Source organism: Pagrus pagrus, assembly GCF_965226575.1.
Source record: "Pagrus pagrus genome assembly, chromosome: 15".
NCBI classification, from domain to species: Eukaryota; Metazoa; Chordata; class Actinopteri; order Spariformes; family Sparidae; genus Pagrus; species Pagrus pagrus.
The window spans coordinates 22,180,637-22,204,774 of NC_140199.1; the positions used below are offsets into that span (position 1 = coordinate 22,180,637).

Here is a 24,138-nt window from a genome sequence, read left to right on the forward strand (position 1 = left end):
AAAACAATCTCAGAGAAAAAACTACATATTCTTAATTATCAATATATTGTATATGAACAGGAATGACAAGAATTAAAAACATTTAGAGGGAAAACAGTCGCGTAGAAGTATGATTACACTTTAGGCTGAACAAGACTAACAATTTCCTGGGTGTCACATCTAATAAGACAAAGAGAGGCGGAGCAAATATATAGTGCGGTACACAACAACTACTTAGCATCATGGTGTTGACTATGTAGCTGTTCGCTGCGATGTGTACGAGTTACCTCATGCGTCCATAAACATGAACTACGTCGATGCTTCAAACTTACCAAAAAATGTATTGAGCAAAAACAGGTAGCGGTTAGCTTTTTTCCCATGATGTCTAGCGGTAGAATGTTAATGAGTCACGTATCTATTGGCCGGAACCAGCCAATAGCAATCAACAGCGATCATGAGACGTCCCCCACACGCCTTCAGCATTTTCTCTGGTGCTCCAGCATTATATAACGTCATAAACTTCACTTTCTCTGCCCGCCACACCTGGATTTCTCCACGGCAGTCACAGCAGTCCACAGATAGGTACCTCCCCAAATACCTAAAGTCAGTTTTGGTAATTTTGCGTGCATTATAGTGAAAAATACGTGGTGTTTTCTCTTTTGCAGTTTTACAGATTTAATCACCAAAATTCCTCGGTCATGGCTGGAAAAGTTGTGCTGCACTACATAAATGGGAGAGGGAGAATGGAGTCAATCCGCTGGCTTTTGACAGTTGCAGAAGTGGAGGTAAGTGAAGGGTTTGGTGATGACAATCTGAAACTTTGTTTTAATTACAATTAAAACGACAAAATCCTCTCAAATCTCAAAAAGAGGTCTGTTGTGCTGTTCTGTTCTGTTCTGGGAAGCACAAACCTCCTGAATGTGTCTTAAATCAGTTCTGCAATTTGTCATTGACAGTTTGACGAGGTGCATCTGACAACTCGTGACCAGTTAAAACAACTCCTCAGTGGTGAGTTGGTTTGAAAAAGGTGTTTGAAGCTGATATCGTGTCTCTGGCCTGTTTCCCAGTCACATGATTAGTTTACAGCTCGGCTTTGCACTTTGTCTGTTAACTTCAACCCACATATGATGTGACCTGGCAGAGATATTGTCCAGAAGGTAAATTAATGTTTGACCACATTAACATCCTGCTGTTTACTTTGCAGACGGAGATCTCATGTTTCAGCAAGTTCCCATGGTGGAGATTGATGGCATGAAGTTTATTCAGACAAAGGCCATCCTGAACTACATCGCTGAGAAGTACAATCTTCATGGAAAAGATCTCAAAGACCGTGTCATGTATGCTCCATTTCTTTTACACAGTGTCTTTGCTGATTGTGTGATCTCAGTAGATGAGTGTGTCACAGTGTATGCTGGTGCTCTCCCTCAGGATCAACATGTACTCAGAGGGAGTGATGGATCTCATGGAGATGATCATGCTGTTGCCCTTCACTAAAGATCCAAAACCAAAACTGGCCAACATTGAAGCTAAAGCAACAGAGCGCTACCTTCCAGTGTTCGAAAAGGTATCACTGTGTTTCCTGTGTGAAATGGTGTGGTCTAATAACTGATTCATGTTGCTTACAAACCTGTAAAGATTGTATATTGAACTGCTGATAATTATATATTATTTATGATACCTAAACAAGAGATTGTGTGTCTTTGACAAACTTGCCAGGTGCTGTCTGGGCAGATCTACCTGGTGGGAGGTAAAATAAGTGTTGCAGACGTGCTGCTGCTTGAATGCACCCTGATGTTGGAGGAGAAATTTACTGGAATCCTTGCCGGGTTTCCCAACGTAAAGGTAAACATGTAAATCATTCCTATTGTAGTATTTTAACAATAAAATCAGTGTACCAAAATACACATCCAATACTGAATACTCTGTTTTAAGTATAACTTTGTGTTTCACTCCAGGCTTTCCAGGGCAGGATGACCAGGATTCCTGCCATCGACAGGTTCCTGAAGCCAGGCAGCAAGAGGAAGCCGCAGCCAGATGATCAGTACGTGAAGACCGTCATGGAGGTGTTTGACTTAAAATCACTCCCCTTTTAAATTCCTCACATCAGCAGTGTGAATGATTCATAATGCAAATACAGCCTGTGCAACAGGTTTACCAATTATATTTGCGGGTTTATGTTGAGATGAAAACTGCACTAACCATCCTGAAATAACAAATCCTTTTAGTATGAAAGAAATTTTTGTAATATTTTATAACATTAATGGATGTTTTAATGTGAAGCTTCTACTAAATAAAGTCTCTATTTTTAAGGAACATCTGAGAAGCTGCTGTGTTTTTGTTTTGTCTTGTTTATTTCTCTGTCAATTTCCCTGTTTGCAGGACTAATAAAGGAGTTCTGATTCTGATTCTGATTCTGATATAGCACCGTCAGTCAGTGAGGCACACAGCTTTTTCAAGTCATTCCATCTGAAGATATTCATGACCGTCTCGAGTCACGATTCTGACCATAATGAAACTCACCACAATCAACTTCATCATTCTTATCCTATCCCTAATGTAACTGTGGGCTGTATTTAAACCCTGTCACTTTGTGGATGTTGTGTCTGTAGAGAGACCGCTTTGTGACCAAAATGCTGACCTTTTTTAAATAAATGCAGAGGTGAAAAGTGTGTGCAGGAATTTACTTTCATATACAAAAAAAAAAAAAAAAAGCCTCCAGCTTGATTCACCAAGACATAATCACTGCAACTGGATTAGTAGTTGATGTTAAATCTGCTGAGCTTTTGTAAGGTTTTGGTCACATGAAAGTTGAGTTACCACACAAAACAGAAGTTTTGTTACGCTAACTGGGAATGATGTCTCCTTTAAAACAAGGGTTGTGCATTGAGGAACGGAAAAATCTGAAGTACTTGTGCTGAAGTATCTCCATTTGATGCAGCTTTTTACTTCTATGCCACTACATCTCAGTTGACTTCAAATGTTTGCGATAAACTGAAGCATTAAGTGTTCCTTTAATAGTTGAACATTTCCTAAACCAAATAAACTTTTTTTAACCTCAAAAAAAGTTATCTTTTTAGAGATACGTACTTCTCAAAAGACAGCCATGCTATAAATATACACTCTCCTTATATTATTTAAGGCTTTGCTGTGGGTTAAACCACCCAGCAGTATAAAAAGCAGTTAAAACCAACTCAAATTCAACATTACAGCAGGGAAACGCAACCTGCAAGTTGATGCAGCAGTTTCAAACGGCCTTAGAAGAAAATCTTTCGGACCTGTTAAAAACTAATTAACCTCACTAATACAACAATTTAAGTATAAACACTAATATGCTACTCTGGAAGTAAAACAACAGTAAAATGTGTGTCCTGTAAACCTTGTTACCATGGCGTCAACCCTGCTACCATCATCAATTTTATAAAAATATGAAAAATGACAAATCAAATGGCCTTCCACCCATTTCCTGTGTTTAAAGAATAACACTATATTTCAGAGTAGGCCACTTTCAATATATATAACATATATATGTGTGCTGAATATATATATATATATATATATACATATATATATATATATATATATATATATATATATATATATATATATATATATATATACACACACACACACACACACACACATATAATGTATTTTTCCTGATTGACATCTGCCCACCATCTTAAAAGTTGAGTGCTCTGGCATAATCTTTCAAGATTCAAGATGCTTACTGTGGTTGTACGAGTACACTCATGTTAAATTCTTATGTTAAGAGACTTCGTTACAGAAACGGTAAATAGTAACTTAGAAAATCAAGAGTCTATAAGAAGGAGTAATGAGGACATAAAACCAGCAGATATGGCTTATATATAGTGCGGTACACAACAACTACTTAGCATCATGGTGTCTACTATGTAGCTGTTCGCTGTGATGTGTACGAGTCACCTCATGCGTCCATAAACATGAACTACGTCGATGCTTCAAACTTATCAAAAAGTGTTTTGAGCGAAAACAGGTAGCAGATACATTTTTTCCCATGATGTCTAGCGGTAAATGTTAATGAGTCACGTTTCTATTGGCCGGATCCAGCCAATAGCAATCAACAGCAATCATCAGACGTCTTCAGGATTTTCTCGGGTGCTCCAGCATTATATAACGACATAAACTTCACTCTGCCCACCACACCTGGATTTCTCCACGGCAGTCACAGCAGTCCGCAGGTAGGTACCTCCCCAAATACTTAAAGTCAGTTTTGGTAATGTTGTGTGCGTTAGGGTAAAAAAAAATACGTGGTGTTTTGTCTCTTTTTACAGTTTTAATCACCAAAATTCCTCGGTCATGGCTGGAAAAGTTGTGCTGCACTACTTCAATGGGAGAGGGAAAATGGAGTCAATCCGCTGGCTTTTGACAGTTGCAGAAGTGGAGGTAAGTGAAGGGTTTGGTGATGTTAATCTGAAACTTTGCTTTTATTACAATTAAAACGACAAAATCCAGTCAAATCTCAAATAGAGGTCTGTTGTGCTGTTCTGTTCTGTTCTGGGAAGCACAAACCTCCTGAATGTGTCTTAAATCAGTTCTGTAATTTGTCATTGACAGTTTGACGAGGTGCATCTGACAACTCGTGACCAGTTAAAACAACTCCTCAGTGGTGAGTTGAAAAAAGGTGTTTGAAACTGAAATCGTGTCTCTGGCCTGTTTCCCAGTCACATGATTAGTTTTCAGCTTTGCACTTTGTCTGTTAACTTCAACCCACATATGATCTGACCTGGCAGAGATATTGTCCAGAAGGTAAATTAATGTTTGACCACATGCTACTGCTCCTGCTGTTTACTTTGCAGATGGAGATCTCATGTTTCAGCAAGTTCCCATGGTGGAGATTGATGGCATGAAGCTTATTCAGACAAAGGCCATCCTGAATTACATCGCTGAGAAGTACAATCTTCATGGAAAAGATCTCAAAGACCGTGTCATGTATGCTCCATTTCTTTTACACAGTGTCTTTGCTGATTGTGTGATCTCAGTAGATGAGTGTGTCACAGTGTACGCTGGTGCTCTCCCTCAGGATCAACATGTACTCAGAGGGAGTGATGGATCTCATGGAGATGATCATGATGTTGCCCTTCACTCCAGATCCAAAACCAAAACTGGCCAACATTGAAGCTAAAGCAACAGAGCGCTACCTTCCAGTGTTCGAAAAGGTATCACTGTGTTTCCTGTGTGAAATGGTGTGGTCTAATAACTGATTCATGTTGCTTACAAACCTGTAAAGATTGTAAATTGAACTGCTGATAATTATATATCATTTATGATACCTAAACAAGAGATTGTGTGTCTTTGACAAACTTGCCAGGTGCTGTCTGGGCAGATCTACCTGGTGGGAGGTAAAATAAGTGTTGCAGACGTGCTGCTGTTTGAATGCACCCTGATGTTGGAGGAGAAATTTACTGGAATCCTTGGCGACTTTCGCAACATAAAGGTAAACATGTAAAAATCATTCCTATTGTAGTATTTTAATACTAATAATACTACATCCAAAACTGAATACTTTGTTTTAAGTATAACTTTGTGTTTCACTCCAGTCTTTCCAGGGCAGGATGACCAGGATTCCTGCCATCGACGAGTTCCTGAAGCCAGACAGCAAGAGGAAGCCGCAGCCAGATGATCAGTACGTGAAGACCGTCATGGAGGTGTTTGACATCAAGTCACTGCCATGAGCTCTGTACAAGTTCTGGTACACTCCTCACATCAGCAGTGTGAATGGTTTATAATGCAATTACAGCCTGTGTAACAAGTTTAGCACTTACATTTGCGGGTTTATGTTGAGATGAAAACTGCACTAACCATCCTGAAATAACAAAACCTTTTAGTATGAAAGAAATCTTTGTAATATTTTATAACATTAAATGGATGTTTTAATGTGAAGCTTCTACTAAATAAAGTCTCTATTTTTAAGGAACTTCTGAGAAGCTGCTGTGTTTTTGTTTTGTCTTGTTTATTTCTCAGCCTTAATTTGGACTCTCAAAGGCAACACAGCACTTGCTGTTCTCTTTTTTTTGGGTTCCAGCGAATCAAATGTGAAAAAGAGTAAACCTCCACCCACAGTTTTCACCTCTGCATAGATAGGATTATTAAAAGTGGTCGACGAAGAGCTTTCTGAAGACATAACACTCACACAGTGACAGTGTTTCTGCCCATATCTTGTGTATATAATACTAAAAGTCTAATGTTGTCTCCTTGGTGTAAGGGATAATAAATATTGTCTGATTTTGACAGTTCATGGGGATCTTGATTTGGTGAGCTGTTGCATGTGACTGTGGACAACTGCAGACTGTAATGTAGCATGGGAGGATATGAAAAATGTATGTAACGACTGTCCGGTCCAACACAAGTGCGAGTCACGATATCAATCATCAAAACAGTCTGAAAACTTTAAAATAAAAAATAAAATTGCAGTAAAAACATACTGGAATCATCTTAACCTTACAATTTGTTCAGAAACAAATATTTTAATTACATCACAGATAGGACACACATAATTATAATGAAAAGCAAATAATGAATCTTAAATAAGTAATCATGAATCATTTCCTGCACAAATAAAGGACAAATAAATGGTGGTAACTTCATCTCACTGTCGTTTCTTAGTTTGGATTTGACCAATTTAACTTGCAAGCCATGCCTTCGGCCATGGTGACAGGCATAGGCTATTCAAATTTAATCAGGAAACCAATATAGGACTGTAGGTCAGTGAGGCAGACAGCTTTTTCAAGTCATTCATCTGAGGATTCTGGCCATAATGAAACTCACCACAATCAACTTTATCATTCTTGTCCTATCCCTAATGTAACTGTGGGCTGTATTTAAACCCTGTCACTCTGTGAATGTTGTGTCTAGAGAGAGATCTTGTGACCAAAATGCTGACCTTTTTAAATAAATCTATCGATGCAGAGTTGAAAAGTGTGTGCAGGAATTTACTTTCACTGGAATCAGAATTTGGACTTTGGACATCTTGTACAAAAAAGAATCACGTTCATTTATTCAGTTTCGTTTGTATTACAAAAATGACATAGTATTTTAATCTGTTTAAAGATGTAGCATGTGAGCAGTCAAGAATACAAATCTTAGTCGTCAAAGTTGTTCCTTTTTTGAGTAATTTGAACATTTCAGCTTAATAACATTGACAGCGTAGCAGCCTGCAAAACTGATGTTGTAGTGTTCACTGTAAACCTCTGCCAAGACAAACAAAAGCACCCACAAAGCTCATGTAGTGAGTAAGTAAACCTGTGGTAATTAATCTCAAATCATGACATCTTTGTTCAGTCACATGCTCATATACAAAAAACAAACAAAATAAAAGCCCCCAGCTTGATTCACCAAATCATAATCACTGCAACTGGATTAGTAGTTGATGTTAAATCTGCTGAGCTTTTGTAAGGTTTTGGTCACATGAAAGTTGAGTTACCACACAAAACAGAAGTTTTGTTATGCTAACTGGGAATGATGTCTCCTTTAAAACAAGGGTTCTGCATTGAGGAACAGAAAGCTCTCCCTGCGGTCAGTGCTATTCCTCCAGTCACACCATGATGAGCAGCAACAGCCGAAACACCATCAACAAACTGTGGGAAGAGGGAGCAAAACTAATTAACTCAGCAAGGGTAAACGTGTTATTTCACAATCCTTGAATTGCTCAACAAGGATTTCTGCATGTGGATCACGTTGGACTCTGACCTTAGTCCTGACATCAGGCCAGCAGGCATTAATTTCCCAGACTTTTTGTATCTCATTCCCATTACGAGTGAAAGGAATCCAGAGCTCACTGGAATAAAGAATAAACATGAAATTATACTGGCTGGATGTTGTAACAAATTCTCTGAAAAAATCAGCACATTACATTGGGCTTGGCCGTACTCACACAAGGAGATCTTGATGTCCTTTGTGTCATTAGAAATGTTGTACGCCCCATAAGCAGACAGCGCGCCAAAAACCAAACCAGCCATCAGGGACATCACACTTCCTAAAATAAAACAGAGACATATAATCATGAATCTCGTGGCAGTGAATACTCTTTGGTTGGGCTTTAAAATAGCCAAAATAAATAGATTAGATCATCAAGGGTCACTTTTTGACCTTTTCTCTTGTATCCCATAAATCCTCCAAAGGCGATGGCTGCGGCATAGCCGAATCCAATCCAGTCCACGGCCATCACAAAGCTGTGAACAGACGTACAGAGCAGTCAGCTGTTTTTGTTATTTAAAGGTATAATATGGAGAATGAGCAGAACACCGCCATCTAGTGTCTCGAGGTCGTAGTCGCAACAACAAAAAATAATTCCAGCAGTCGGGTTGCCAGGTTCGTGATTGGTGAAACGCAGTCATGTGACAGAGCCTGTGTTGGAAGTGTCTCCATCAAAACATAAACAAATGGAGTAAATGTAGCTCGTTACTACCCACCTCTGCAGCCAGAACAGAGCAACATTCATTTACAAGTTTAATACGCGGATCGGACCGGGTCGGGTCTTTACTCTGACACCAATGAAGCAGCTTGGAAACTGTTTAAACGGGCGATCGTGGGATGCAATGAAGGAGTTTAACGGCTTCAAAACGCACGCCGAAATGGCTACGTTTCTCCTCGACCGGTAAGCTAACTTTAATGTTTACTTAGCTGTAACGGCTAACGCTAACGGTAACTGTCAGTCAAACTGCTCTGCAATATGGTGCGATTTGCCGGAGGGGATGAGTTCAAACGGGCTCGAACAGACCCGGCCCAGTAGCCTACAGGAGACCGGAGTCTGTTCGAGCCTGTTTGACTGACAGTTTGATTGACAGTTACCGTTAGCGTTAGCCGTTAGCGTTAGCCGTTACAGCTAAGTAAACATGAAAGTTAGCTTACCGGTCGAGGAGAAACGTAGCCATTTCGGCGTGCGTTTTGAAGCCGTTAAACTCCTTCATTGCAGTCCATTGACTCCATGCTTGGCCTACCTATGTTGACCCTCGACTTTGCCCTTCTCTGGTCACTCAGCTGCTGAGATAAATAACGCTGTCTTCTCTGAGGCTCCCAAACAGCTACATTAGCAAACTCCATCTCACCCAGTGCCAGCCTACAGTAGCTGCGGCGGAGCAACTGGCAACCCGCAATTTACAGCCACTATTGGCTGGTAAAATGTAAACAGAACGTGACAGAAAGTCATTGTCGAGCCCGTCAAAAATGTTAAAAATATTAATTTAGACTAAAAAAAAAATTTTTATGGAAAAGCAATACTTTCATTCTGTACCCCTCAAAACGCCCCGTGGATGTATTATTTTTAAAAAAATATTGCTTTTAATAAAAATTCTACATATTCAACCTTTAAGTTGAACTAATACTTGAATTTCTAAAAGTATTTATAAAACTCCCCAGTGAAGCAAGTAAGCATAGTAGTAGTTCACTATTAAGGAAATACAGTGTTGTCTCATTTTAAGCTCCTTGAAAAAACATATAATAATATTTCTTCTTTAAACAACCAGCCTAGCTAATTAGATTTTAACACCAACAAGTTAAGCTCATTTCAGCACAGTAACACTTTCACAGCTACGATCCTGTTGTCCGCGTTTAGCAGCAGTAACTCTGACAGATCTCTAGATGTCGCTGTGGGACCTTTAAAGACTAAAATATACAGCAACATGGGAAGCGTACAGATAAATAAATGTACACGAATATTCACGCTAAAAATGTACTTCATGTGAAGTACATATTGTTACCCTTTAATAGCACACTGCTCTTTAATTCGTCTTGGTTTAATACGTACCTTGAGTCCAAACAAGTGCGTAGAAGCACTCACAAACGTTGCCTTAGATTTGTGCCTGCACTTCCTCGTTACTGCCCTAAAATCGTAACACGCATGCGTGGCTTTGGTTTGTGCTATGTTCGCTGACACTTGATAAAGTGGGAAAGTAGTATTTCAGGAAATCAATACCGGAAGGTGGATAAAAACATTGTTGTTCGCAATTTAACTTAAAATAATAATAAAAAAAACGGTCTCTGCGATGTTTTAATTCACAAGTTCTATTTTTTTATCACTCAGTTAATTTTCTGACTCAAATTATTTTATCCCTGAGAGTATTGTTTTGGTCTTTATCTCAATAAGTACGGACAGATTTTTGAATTGAGTGTAATAATTTTCAAATAAATTATTCATATTCAATATATGCGATTCAGAAAGCCACAAATCTTGATTTTCTACCACTAACTTTGTTTTGTTCAGAACTACAAGTTTCTGTAACTGCATATGCTGATTGTCTGACCCACCGAAGAAAAAGCACAAAAAGTAACTATGAAACATGCATTTCAGTCAGTTACCTTCCGTACGACAACATATTTGAGACATTACACAGAAAACCTAGGGACATGTAGTATTATTTGAACTTAGTAATACTGGATGGTCTGTGCTCATGTAACTGCACTAATGCGGCCATGTGTCTGCTGTACTTAATGTGGTTGTGGAGGTGACAATAAGGACAGAGAGCATTAAGTCAGGTGTGGAGGTGGATGATTGATATGGACACAACAGCAAATTTAATCTGGCCATCATCTGTCCCTCTGGCGATTTAAGGCCTTCAGGACTTCTGTCAAAATTCTAGCTTTCATCATGTCGAATGTTAACATGAAAATCAGTTTAGACTAAATAAAAGAAAAACGTAAAATTATGTATAAGGCATCCAAAATGTTTCATTTGATGTGATCGTGCATTACAAAAATGGCACTTTAAGTTAGCAGGTTTAACTCAGTCTACATTGCTCCTGCACAGAGGGCCAGTAGATGCTTGTTTTATGTGTTCAGGACTGTAAGACAACAGACAGAAAACTCAATTCTCCCCAAATAAAAACCACTTTATTTCACTGTGACCCTCATTTCCAGAACTTACACACATTAAAGGTTTCATCATTTAATAATAGTCCTCAAAAAGTGTAAATCAATGCATTCTTAGAGCAAAATAAGCCACTATGAATTGTAGACAATGTGACCACATGCTGCAGTGAGCAGCAGCTCCCGCAGAGCGCCTCCATGCAGTCACCTGGTGGAAAAGAGCCACTGTGGCCCTCTGTGAGAGGGCTGAGGACCAGCTCCTCCAAAGAGAAGGCACACATTTCCAAAAATCCGTTGGCATTTTAAATACTGTCTACATAGATTTTCCTGATGAGTTACAGTCTGATCTTGTCAGGATAAAAATGACTATAAAATGTCTGACAAGGGTCATTTAAGAAAAAGGAAGGATTATTCAAGTGAGGTATTGGAGCAACATGTAAAAACCATGAGATTTACTGTACCATCAACATGAGGAAAACATATCAAAGACTAACTTTAGAGGAAGACAAGACGGCAGACATGTAAAGTGACTCGTGGAAAATGCAATGGTTTCATCACAGTAAACAACAACAATGGACATACAGTGCATTTCACAATACAGTGACAGTTATAATACAAATGGCTTTGAGTGCACAGGAACCTGTGATATACTGTTAACATGGCTTTGTCAGCTTTTTGCTAGGTAAATACTTTCATGTAAGCCGTAGCATGGTAATCAAAGTAAATATGCATATAAAAGTTATGGAACCATTAGAAAAAATTTAATCAGAATCCATATAGTCCAAAGAAAAATGAAAAAGACATTAAGTTGCTCTGTTGTCATCTGGGCTGGCATTAAAACAAGTATTGCTTAACTTAAAACATGTAGAACATCATGGCAAACACACCAGATTTGGCAATGACTGACATTTTAACATTGAAGTGATATTTTACACTGGTAGAACATTATCATTTTAACATGCATTCCTCCATACGAGCTGTGGCAACATCAGAGACAAAGAAAATATATAGATTGTTTTTTTTTTAAGGATATCAATATCAGTAAAATCTGAATCTTGGCATTGTAAATTAAAAGACATTTACTCTTTCATAGTTGCATAAATGAACAACGGCTACATTCATTTTCAGAAAAGTGATGCAAGTATGAATATTTATGATAAACAATGCAGCTGGTGTCATGCTTATAGAGGAATGCAGGCTATTTATTTTGTTCTACTGATGTAAAAAAAAAACATCACTTTACATGAGCAAAGTGCATAATAATCCTCCTGACATGAGACTTGGCATAAATAACACATTACAACCAATGTCAATGAGTCAGTGCATTTAACAATTAGAGATCTATCATGACTATACTGTGTCAGTTACATGAAGTAGCTGACCATGATCATTATGTTTTGATTTTTAAAAAATAAATGTGATATAAGAGCTTTAACGCTGGCCAATGTTTGATGGGAAAGTTAGCATGCAAGAATACTATTTTTTGCTAAATCTGATGAAGGGGGGAATATTTCATATATAGTTTTTTTTTATTTAATAGGGGGGTATTTTTGATAAATCTAATACTTTTCAACAAATCCATTCATGTTTTCTCTTCATTTCAGGCTGCAAATCCAAATAACACGAGGGAACAAGTAGCACAAAAAGCTTAACATTTCTCTGCATCTCCATTCAGCTTTCAGCTTGAGGTCAACAGTGAGCCAGAAGTGGGATAAATCTCTGAGCCTCTGATCAGACGCTGCTCTGCATCTGGAACACACCTGGTGTTGATCAGATACAGGTAAATGGCACCATTTCTCCGTGTCTTTTGTGCGTCTCACCGTGGAAGCCTCTGCCCGCTGTTCGTTAAGGAAAAACATTCACCCACAGCCAGCCCAGCAGCGTCCCGTACACCCAGGTTCTCACGTACAGTTTCCTGCCGTTCTCCGTCAGAAGTAACGGCAGTGTCAGTCCCCCCAAGATAACCACTGATGGGAGGGTTTTAGAGAGGTTCAGAGGAGACGGCTTGCCTTCCCCAGGGAACTTGCATATTTTGTCTGCATCCTCCGACTCGTAGAAATCCGTCAGCAGCCTGTGAAGACAGATAACTCTCTCAGGAATTCAGCCTGTCTTAGAAATGCGCGAGAACTAGAAAAAGAAACTGCCAAGTGGAACGAAACAAAAACCTGTCTGACGAAAGTTCACATCAGGATTTTTACAGCAGTTACAGCACAAATCCTGCAGCTGAATCACAGTGCGGTGGTTTTTGTTGTCAATTTGGTGTCCAATAGATCTTTCTAACTCTCTATATCCAAATATTTTTAAGACAACAACTATTATTTCAAAACAGTGTCAGTCTATCCGACTGGTTCTGGACTTTGTCTGTTATGGAAATGGATTTTAGGGTAGCAACTAATTATTATTTTCATTATCCATTTTCTTAATTTATTGACCAATAGGAGTGATATCGCAGGTATTTCCTACCTGCTGCTCAGACTTAACAACCAGCTCTGCTGCCAGTAGATCACACACACATCAGAACTGACTGACTGTAATACTAACATGTACCAACCATGCAATATCAAACTCATACTGTGCAACATCATTTCATTATTCGACTTTTTGACTTAATTTTGTGACTTGGGTGATAAATTATTCAGCTGTGCAATTTCAATATTCCTATGTGCAATGGTTTGTTTTTTTGTTTATATTGTTGCTACCGCTTTATTTCCCTCTCATTCATATTTTGCTTTTTAACTCATATATTATTTATTGTTTTTTTATTGATGCTCATCTCTTTTTTACTATCCCCTTACTACTGTTACAACGTAAATTTCCACGTTGTGCAACTGATAAAGGATTATCCTATTTTATCGTCTGATTTAAATATGCCAGAAAAATAGTGGAAACTGCCAATCAAAATTTCCCAAAGTCTAAGTTGACTTATTCAAATGTCTTGTTCTCTCTGATCCATAGCCCCAAACCCACAGATGTTAAGTTTACAGTAGATAATAAAGCAGCAAATATTCAAATTTGAGAAGCTCCAACCACAGAAAGTTTCACTTTTTTGCTTAAAAAATAACAAATTTCAAATCAATTTTCACTAAACAGAGTTTTATCAGCAATTAACAATATTTAGTAAAGTTGAAATATTGATGTAATATCTAGGAACATGACCTTTATGTTTCACTCATGTTAATAATACACATATACTAACATTGTGCGAATAATCCACCAAAAATGTTCAGCATGAGTTCATTTGGTTGCCTTTTCACTAGTATTTGATTGTAATTTTTCTTTTTGTACACTTCTTATACAGTTATGGTTACAGACTCTCTCTCCGTCTCCCTATACTCATATTTTGAAGGGTTTTTTTTAATAATCGCTATTGTGAATTCCTTCGGCCAAAATCTGATATCCTGACAGCCCTAGTTTAGACAAAAGATAAAAGTTTTTGGTAAAAACCAAGATGGACCAAAAGATATTTTGGTTGGAATAAATCTTGCAAACCCAAATTCGTATTCTTTTACAGCATAAGAGCTCTTTTGTTTCGTCATTGTTCCAACACGAATTGGATTCATTTATTCTCTAGTGAAGCTTCACATTTTCCCCCCAGTTTGAGCACCACTGGTTGTTACTAAAGGGGAGAGTAAAATTCAAGCACTTTCAAGGTACCTAAACCAAAAGATTTCCAGATTATTGAAGCCTTTGCAATCAGGCACCAGATTAAGTTAAGGAGTGTATGCAAATTCAAGCATTTTCCTAACCTTGAAAACATAATGGTTAAAGTGGGGTATTTTTTTTCCACACTTCACAACAAAACAAACTATAAGACTATTATTTCCAGGTCATACAGACGCTAAGATACATATCTAACTCTCCCTACAAGTGGAACTGTAAGGAAGCAAAACATAAAAAAAACAAAAACAAAAAACATCTCACCGAGTTTATATATCGATTGAATAACATCTAATTTCAACATGATGAATTGTTCCACCCACGCACACTTACCGGTCCTTGATTTCGAAGCGCTCGTGCAGCCACCTGCGGAAAAACACTGGCTCTGGAGGAATTTCCTTTATGTCCACACGGTCGAAGTGTATGTGGACGCGGGGACATTCTTTGCACAGGAATTCTGTCAAACACAAAAAATAAAGAGACTAAACAAAAACAGGAAAAGCCTTTCAGCACAACGGCACGTACAGTAAGCTTTTTTAAAATCAACACGAGGTGACAATGATGGAGTGGAGCTGCTCTGACACTCTGACGCCAAGTCCCTTTGATTCAAGAGAGTAAAGACCGGTGCAGCAGCATGGTGGTCAAACTGACAGATTTGACCTGATGTGCTTCTTCATTCTGAGAATCTAACCAGTCAGTCAAGACCAATTTAATATCTGAAATCAGTTTAAACTGAATATTTTTTATTTGTACAACTGAGATAAAAACCCTCATATCAGTTTTAGCATTACAAAACAAATGTTCCTCTATCAAACTTTTTCTGTCTCAGAGCAGTGAGTAAAGAAAGAAAACCAAAGTGTCTGAGAAGGTCAGACATAAAAATGTAACAAGTGTGAATGCTCAAGGCTACATGCGTATCCCCAGAGACCTTCAAGTTCCTGTTTCCACAACATGCAATATTATCAGGAAACTTGGCTCTGCGGCCAAAAGAGGAAACTCGATCGAAGTCAGCAGCAAAAGACTGCTTCTCTGGTCGAGAGAGCACTTCAGTTAGCTGCTGTGCAGCTTCAAATTGACCTTCAGACACAAAATGTGCCAGTTTAATAGACACTGACAACTCGATGAAAGCTGGGTAGTGTGGATGGAGGCTCAAGAAGAGAGACACACAGACATGCAAGGACGCACATGATTAAGCCAAAGTCATTCTTGGATGAAAAGGCCACCTTCCTTCCTCGTATATGGAGGAGGTGAAGTGCTGTTTTCAGCTGCTCCAACTCCAAACAAGTGTTTGGCATCAAGACACTGTAACACTCAAAGAATTTCATAAATCAATCTCCTGAAAGAAAGCTGAGCATTCACTGCAGGTCATGTGTGTTGTTGAAGGAAATCAAGTCTTTTTTCATCGCGACCAACAATGCCCTCTCATATAAATACCTTTAATAAACTATAGTTAAGCTGATTACTGGCGCTTTTGTTTGGTCGGAGCCGCTATTTAAGAGTCTCATTTGATTTGGTATTTCAAAATCTGGGACTGAGACTCAACAATCACCTATCACTCTCCAGAATAGCTCACCACACGTTTAAGTTGTCTGGATACAAGGAGGAGAAAAAAACAGGTCCTGGGGGTGCAGGGAGCACATTTAATGTCATTAAAGGTGTTTAACAGAATAACTTTCCACCAAGAGAAGATCCCAGAGTGAACACAGATATTCTGCGACAATGCAAGGAAAAAACAGATCTTACTCGTTAGATTGACATGACAAGGGCAGTAAATCGTACATACATGAGTGCCGCCCACAAGGCATTCAGATGTCATACATTAACATGCCATTAAGATTTTAAACCAAAACAAGACAAAACAATTCTCCCTGTCTTCTCCCCAAGTCTGTTAAACTATCATTATGAAAAATGCCTTTCCATTAAAAAAAACTTTTAGTTTTTAAGTAATGAACTGTAGAGGGAATTCACACAGGGGAATTTGACTATGAAAGTCCTGTCCTGTAGTTTCAAGGAGATTAAGTGTAATTACATTGCTAGAGAAAAGCATAATCGAAAGTAAAAATAATAACAAGCAAAGCTGAGCCACAGAGCTTCATTCATAAAAATCACAAAAAATTACAAAGTGCCAATCTTTTTTTCCTCCCTCGGCCACAAAAATGACATGTTTGAGCTGTCCCAGTTAGAGATGATTGATCAAACACTGCAAATAATTACAAAGATAGGAATGTAGAACGTGTGAAGTGTAAACTTTCAGGGAAATTTACTGTGGTTTTGTGGTTGTGCAGCATAATTTGATATATTCAATAATTTGATCTTGTCCGAACATTTGTTCAAAAGCGACAAGATGGAGCTGGGGCACTGAAACGTAATGCTATTTTAAGCTACTTTAATTTATTGCAATTAGCAGCAAGTTTAAGAGTTATAACAAAAAGAATCAGACTCTTGTAGCTGCAGTGTGAACGCAGCCTCGAGTCACTGCCACCTCCCTGTGCAATGACTAAAGTCACCTTCACCACATGGGACCAGGAAGTGCGTGATGAGAAGAATGCTTTTCTGTTCTCTCTGTTCTGTTTGCTAGAAACACATTGATGTTTATTCCTGAATGAAACGGGATGTTTTTTCAAACATTCAACACGGTGCTTGTAGAACAACCGGGAACACGGAATAATCAAAAATGTCAAAACACGCAGTCATGCTGTTTACAGGAAGACGCAACTTTTAATAGGTAATGTTTGTTGTGTGATTAATTACTGAGAGGGTGGGCACACCATTGCAAGGTTGCTACAATACATTCAGACAATGCCTGTGTGTCTATGAATAGACTGATTAACAGAAAATAGAGGCAGGCTGCAGCTGCTGTAGCTGACGGTCTGTTACTGTGTTTATATGTGGTGTTAAAAACTGCTCTCCTGCTTTATTAACTGATATTTACATGCATTTTCTATTACTGTAATCAGGTTTCATTTTTGGGAGGCCGGCATGAGGGAAGGTTGCACTGATAATTTTCGTTCTTGTTGATTCTGGCAGCTCTGTGATTGAACCTCAATATGCAAATTTGCTCTGCAGGGCTGCCGGATTTATCAACAAACCTGGTACACAGAGTCAAAGGAAGCGATGCTTTGGAAGGGTATCATTCAATTTTCAATCGTTTTTGCAAGGAAAGAATTATATAGTGTTCACAAGCATTAGCATAGACACTGTTCATTAAAAGTGCTTGAATTTAAATAATATATATATACATATATTAAACTTCTTATGATATATATACACTTCTTTACCTAAAATTAGTAAATGGGGTTAGGCTAGGTTAGTTACCTTATCTTATCTTAACCTATTTACTATTGTTAAGTAAAAATTCAAGCACTTTCAATGAACAATGTTAATGCACTCAAGAATTTTGTTTCAAGGAACCCTGGTTATAGCTTTTCAGACTGCATTTACATTTAGCTGAGATTCAATTGCAATGAGAGCCGGATTACCTTCAGGCGGCCCCATCTGATTCAGATCACAATAAGCCCTGTGTGCATTTATATCTGCATTAACATGCATGTTTCCTCATCCACATAGGATATCTGGAAATAGATTGCATTGTAATAGCAAGAGTCAATGGGTTCTAAGGCAGCAAATGGAATAACAACAAGTTGTTAATTAATTAATGTGAATAGTTCAACGGGAATGGAGCCATGACTGGGCGGAACAGAATCGTTCTGGAGTCCCGTGGTGAGATTTAGGCCCAATTTCAATGCCCCCCCCGAGGCTTTAGACCCTGAGCCTTCATGGACTTAGTCAAACACTTACCAGGTGACGTCAACTGAAAGAGACTGCAAGAGGCTGAAATGGTATAAATAGGAACCGGACAGCATTACACATACGAAAAAGTGGCCATTAAAGGCTCAAAATGTCTGCGAGAGAGCAGTCACGTACTTGACGATTTGACAGCGTGACAGCCATAAATCCTTGTGGAACACACCTCAAACTCTGTGAGTCTGTGAGTGTGGACATTGGGATCGGGCCTAATTGAAAGGACACGTAAAACAAAGCTGCTGCCTCCCTCTCTCCCTCTCCCTCTCCCTCTCCACTCTTCTTCTACCCTATTGGCTTTAATTGAGTCACCTGGAGGTGAGCTTACATTTTCAAATGTATTCCAGCTGCATGTGTCCCGTATGAGTTTAAACCTTAAAAGATCGAGCGGGTTTACACAGAGGAAGTCATTGAAGGTCCAATGTCTCAGTCTTCTTCCTAAAAAGGTTTGCTTACCTGGCATTGATGGTGCTGGTTTTCTTTGACCGGGGGCTTTCGTTCCCTCGTAGGCCACGGTGATGTCATACACAGCATCCAGGTGGCCCCTCATGGTCTCAAGAGCTATGTGGGACGCCTTCATTCTGGGTGTGAGTGTGTGCCTCAGAATAGCCAGTCCTACAGAAAGGACACAACAAAATAAAATAAATAAATTCTTTATTTAATCAGATTATGTTACGGTTAGATTAACAGTGTGGACATGAAGCATATGAGCCTACACAATAAAAGTACTGTTAGACATCCTGGTGGCCCCTGAAATACTTCAAAACTAAAGAAATGATATTAGAAAAGTCTCAAACACAGTGATTCTATGTGAAAGCTTGTGTTTGGGTCAGTTACTGCCTAGTCTGTTGTCGGTGTGGCACTGTCCTCCACTCACTAATACCTCACTAATAGCAGATAATGTCATGTGCACATGTCGGTGCTCCAGAGAGATTTATTTGGATTAATGGGGGAAGGTGATATTGAAAGCTGTGGTCGAGAGATAGGCTTAATCTCCGCCGAATGGATGCAGTTTGGGAGCCGACCTTAACGCCACACTGCACAATAGAATCATGATATCATGTTGATGCAACATGTTTATATATGTGAAACCTTAAAACGATAGTGAAACATACATTACAGTTAAATATAAACACCATTAAAAATGTGTTACTTTCACTTCAACTCATGCTGCAAAAACAACTAGAAGAGACATCTCCTTCAAACACACACTCATTTCTGTGAGTGAGTAAGAAATTCTCTGTCATCCAGAAGCAGCAAGTCCATTTACTGCTCAAAACTTTGAGCCAACACTAGCTGAAATATTTAATAAGCGGTTTAAGTGGAAGTTGAACAATTCCTGGCAACACACCAGTAATGTCCAATCCAATGACAATAAAAATTAATAAAGTCGTTTTTATGTTAACAAAGGGGTATATAAAAACAAAAACACTGATCCTAAGAGGTATATTTTAGTAAGTTTTGAATTACCAAGAAATGCTTTTCTGTTTTCTTTTTTATACAAATTTCACTTTGTTATGCAGTTCTGAACTTTAATACATGATGCCAATAATGCACAATGTAAACCAAAAACTCAACCTTTAAATCAAGGGTTTTATAATTCTGTATGCACATTTTGTTCATTGGTCAAACAGTAGCTTGCACTGGTGATCACAGGTCACACAACAAAACTTAGTCAGCTGTTTCACAGACTGAGTGGGCTGAGCTGAATTAGCATGCAGCAGTACAGCAGTAAATGGTTGCTATCATCATGCCAGTACCTTCTTTCGAAGCAAAAGCCTGACTGTCAGCGATAACATTCTTGAGCTCTGGATTATACCGAGTTCCTTCTGGGAAAATGACAAGGTACATCTGTGGGGAGAAAAAACACGGGAGATGAAAGAGTCTTCAGAGTTGGTTCTTATTGCAATGGCCAAAATGGAATTTTTAACATTTAGAGGATTTGTTGAGCAAGTAACAAGGAAACTTAACACTGTGCAGAATTTATAATAATAAGCAGTTCTCAACGACTCTTCTTTTAGTTAGTTGGGATTTCAACTGAACTGAAAACCCAGTTTTTGGTGATGCCCTCTGTACCCCCTCTTTCACTCATTTCACTGTGAAGCCACTGTGTTTTATAAAGAGTTAATAATTACCAGGAAGTTGTAGCCTTCTAAAAATTAACTTAATCACAAATAAAGGCAAGCAACTTTTACTTCAACTATAGAGTTGACAAGATAAATTTTAGTTAAACTACAGCACAGATGTATTTAATCAAATGAGTGCATTGAATTTAAGTATAATTCACATTATTTCCAACCTCAGTCTTACGTATTTCAAGTACTTTGTCATCATGACAACTTATTAGGTTTCCTTTAACTTTCACCAGTAGACCAACGGAGCTTTCAATAGTGTATCCTCGAGTTGAAAACACACACACACACACACACACACACACACACACACACACACACACACACACACACACACACACACACACACACACACACACACACACACACACACACACACACACACACACACACACACACACACACACACACACACACACACACACACACACACTAATCCCCCACTGCTAAATCCAAAAAAGTGATTAAAAACAAGCCCTTTAAACACAATAACACACACTGCTAGTGAACCTTCCTGCACTGTGAGAAACTATGCACGTCAACATCCTAATTATAGGGAGGGTAAGAAGGAATTTTTTGAATACTGAATTTGAGGAGATTATTGTAGAAAGCTCTGCAGCAAATTTAACTGGTGAAAGTTTAAAAACAAGCTTGCAAGGATGAGAAAAACTTGTCAAAACCCAGTGTGAGGATATGATCTGTCTTCTAAGTTCTTGTTTCTTATTGAACATCACTGAAAATGTCATTTTTGTCTCTGGGGAAAAAGACATGAAAGCAGACAGTTTGTTACTTACTGGTGCTCCAGATTGAGTCTGAGTGAGGAGCTTCTTCTTCATCGCCCTTTCATTAAACTTTGCACTTCGCTTCACGTAGGCTCCTCCATGCTATAAGAGAAATATGATCTGATGACAACAGCAGTGCCGGACTTTGGTTGAACCTTCATTTACATCTGCACTTTACAAAACAACATTCAAATACTCACAGAGTTGCATTACCTGAGAGAAATACCATCCGTATAGCGGGAGCCACTTGAGTCCATCTTTAAGGACATATCTGACGTGACCGAGAGCACTCTGCCTGATGGCGAGCATGTCGGCGATGATCCAGTCAGCTACCAGGAAAGCCATTTGTAGGGATTAGATATTAATTTCAATCTGAGCTTTGCATGAGAATGAGATTTTACAGAAGGACGTACAAATGTTTTACCTGTACATTGGTGATTAGACAGGTAGATCACATTCTCTTTGTTCTTTGGTATATCTCCATATATTACAACCTAGAGAGAAAGCAGGTTAAAGATGTTACAGATTTCGTGTGAGTTTGCAAAATTATTCAACAATGAGATTATGATTCCTTTTGGTTTTTTTTTTACATTTTTAAACTGCATCAGGGATTTGGCTCCAGTACGGATGGATTTTGCTCATTTTTACAAAAGCTAAACCATCGTGGACTGCAGCTTTTCAATAAGCCCAAGAGGATTTAATGAAAAGGTCCCTTCCAATCTACTCATGGTGGGCAGTTTATCACACAAATCATATCAGAGACAAAGGTTGTCCAGCTACAAAACTATCACTGTTGCTTTTGTGCACACCCAAACGTACAAACATACCAACTGTGCAAGGAGTGGCAACAAAAGGGCAAAAGAATGCAGACTTTCTAGACGTGCATCTAGTTTTACAAGATCTTGTTTAGGTCTTGAGTATTTTTATTTCAGGAAGCCAACTGCAAGTTCAGAGCCTGCAGGTTCCCCCAATGACCACGCTATCAACTTCAGTTTTCCTCTTTAACAATCAGATTTACTGAGACTTTACATGCAGGAAGTGAGGGACCACTCACCTCAACTCCTGTGTAGTTTTCAAAGAAGAAGAGGACCATACTCTGGTACATGCAGTACAACCGGTCGTCCAGCTTGTGATACACTCTCGCTGGTAGGACAGTAGAAAGTAAGCGCCATGCCCCCCATGACAGCAGATAAGCCGGGGCTGTCCCCAGCATGATTGTGGCTGGCAACCAGTACCGCAGCGAGTATGTGTGCACAACCAAGGAGAGCAGCATGATCCCACCTCAGGCTCCACTAAAGTAACAAAAAAATCCCTGAAAGCAGACCGTAGGTCTCAGTACTACGCACTGTTATTAACGACAGTGCACCCTATCTATCCCACAGCACACCTGGCCTACTTTCAGCACACCTGCCCTGACAAGTCAGCATAAGAAAGTGAGGAAGCAGCTGCAGCAAGCAAGAGGGAAGTGAGGAGCTAGCTTGCTAAAGCTAATTTTAACCTTGTGTGCAAACCGCAGTTAGCCAAGTCGGCTTAAGCACTAACGTCCACCCATGGTGCAAGACAAAATAAAAAAAATAACAGCAGCTATCTAACTAGTATCAACATCTCAGAGGAGCAAAGCAGAGCACAACCTCAAACCGAAACTCCGTACATTTACTGTGTAAGTTAAAAGAAAGCGTTAGCAGACTATTTAACGTGTTTAGCCAGACAGGAAGTTTTACCAAGCGCTACATTTGATGTAAACTGTCCTCTCTAATGTGGCTGCGATGACAAAGTGTCACGCAAACGTCGACTCAGTTGTTAAAAGGCAAAATATTTTCTATTTCCTGTCGTAGTTCTTCATCTTTATCCAGCTAGCTGTTCGTAAACTAGCTCCTTGCAGCAAATGTCACACACGCCTCCCTACTACGTAATGACACCCCGTAACATCGACGAAGCCCATTGGTCAAGTGACGTAGCGGAGCCCAACCAATGGGCGAGAGCGCACTATGAGTGCCATATGCTCCAACATTAAAGGATTATTACACTGTTTCCTGCAACTTTAAACTTGTGATTTTCAACAATTTTGTACAAATTACATTGCACACGTCGCTTTTGTTTGTTTACAGTCATTTTTAAAAGCAAATCACAGTGGTTGTTTATTTTCTTACATTTATTTGTCAGGGACAATGTACAGAAACATTCATCTCAAACAAGAGAGGACCGTCTTAATGGAAAAATTCAAAAAAATTATCTACTCACCCCGATGCTGATGGTACGTTTGAGGAAGTTTTGTAGTCCACAAAATATTTCTGGAGCTTCGCAGCTTAACAGCGTTGCAGCATTCTCCTAAACAAATGAAGTAGACAGACTGTTTTAAAACGTGAAAAAACAAACATAACATGGCTCCATACAGCTCATCCGACATAACCCAAGTCAAATTGATTTGAAAAGAAAATATTTACACCCTCAATGTTTTTTGTTGTTGTTTTTTTTACATTTTAAACAAGTCCCCATCTACACCAGTTGTTTAGGAGAATCCTGAAATGCTGTTTTGCTGTGAAGCTCCAGAAATGTTTTGAGAACTACAAAACTTCACCCAACTTTCCAATGGCATGAGAGTTAGTAGATAATTACTAAATTCTGATTTTTAGGCGAAGTTATCCTTTACCCAAAGTCTTACTAACCAGCCCTTTCAGCACTTTTGCAAAATAATACATTAACCTTGTATGAAGCTTAATACCTGTGGTGAATGATTAAAATAAATACATTCCAGTTTCACATTTTATGGAAAGTGGACTAGATATGATTCAGTAATCTTTGTGGTGCAGGTGTGGAGATCACAGAGGTTGTAGCTCAGTATGCTATTAGTCATTATCTGCTAACTCACAGTAAAATATTAGAGATAAAACTCTTTACTGGATTTGGCCTACTGATGGACAAGGACGGTTCAATTGCAGTGTGCGACT

At 38.8% G+C, this 24,138-nt stretch overlaps 3 protein-coding genes across 6 annotated transcripts; 2 read left to right on the top strand and 1 right to left on the bottom strand.

The window, feature by feature from the left end:
• Positions 1-477: 477 nt before the first annotated feature.
• LOC311271039 (glutathione S-transferase 3-like) lies at positions 478-2,294 on the top strand. Its single transcript, XM_084376403.1, has 7 exons — positions 478-561; positions 645-764; positions 936-987; positions 1,184-1,316; positions 1,408-1,543; positions 1,696-1,821; positions 1,935-2,294. The coding sequence occupies exons 2-7, from the start codon at positions 678-680 to the stop codon at positions 2,070-2,072; spliced, it is 672 nt and encodes a 223-aa protein (XP_084232529.1). The 5' UTR covers positions 478-561; positions 645-677; the 3' UTR covers positions 2,073-2,294.
• Positions 526-5,932, top strand: LOC311271040 (glutathione S-transferase 3-like). Of its 2 annotated transcripts, none has more exons than XM_084376405.1 (7): positions 526-553; positions 4,286-4,401; positions 4,573-4,624; positions 4,815-4,947; positions 5,039-5,174; positions 5,327-5,452; positions 5,556-5,932. In XM_084376405.1, exons 2-7 carry the CDS (start codon positions 4,315-4,317, stop codon positions 5,688-5,690), a joined length of 669 nt encoding a protein of 222 aa, XP_084232531.1. In that variant the 5' UTR covers positions 526-553; positions 4,286-4,314; the 3' UTR covers positions 5,691-5,932. The 2 variants fall into 2 exon arrangements, with proteins under 2 accessions (XP_084232531.1, XP_084232530.1); XM_084376404.1 differs by lacking the exon at positions 526-553 and adding an exon at positions 4,054-4,196 and having other exon boundaries at positions 4,290-4,401.
• A 1,051-nt stretch (positions 5,933-6,983) lies between these two features.
• Positions 6,984-23,104, bottom strand: agpat5 (1-acylglycerol-3-phosphate O-acyltransferase 5 (lysophosphatidic acid acyltransferase, epsilon)). Of its 3 annotated transcripts, XM_084376402.1 has the most exons (11): positions 22,245-23,097; positions 21,615-21,684; positions 21,404-21,519; positions 21,203-21,292; positions 20,037-20,127; positions 18,733-18,891; positions 14,809-14,932; positions 8,104-8,186; positions 7,889-7,990; positions 7,705-7,792; positions 6,984-7,592 (listed from the first exon to the last, which is right to left on the bottom strand). In XM_084376402.1, exons 1-11 carry the CDS (start codon positions 22,461-22,463, stop codon positions 7,550-7,552), a joined length of 1,185 nt encoding a protein of 394 aa, XP_084232528.1. In that variant the 5' UTR covers positions 22,464-23,097; the 3' UTR covers positions 6,984-7,549. The 3 variants fall into 3 exon arrangements, with proteins under 3 accessions (XP_084232528.1, XP_084232527.1, XP_084232526.1); XM_084376400.1 differs by lacking the exons at positions 6,984-7,592; positions 7,705-7,792; positions 7,889-7,990; positions 8,104-8,186 and adding an exon at positions 10,821-12,889 and having other exon boundaries at positions 22,245-23,104; XM_084376401.1 differs by lacking the exons at positions 14,809-14,932; positions 18,733-18,891; positions 20,037-20,127; ... (2 more) ...; positions 21,615-21,684; positions 22,245-23,097 and adding an exon at positions 9,761-9,861.
• Between the last annotated feature and the right edge of the window lie 1,034 nt (positions 23,105-24,138).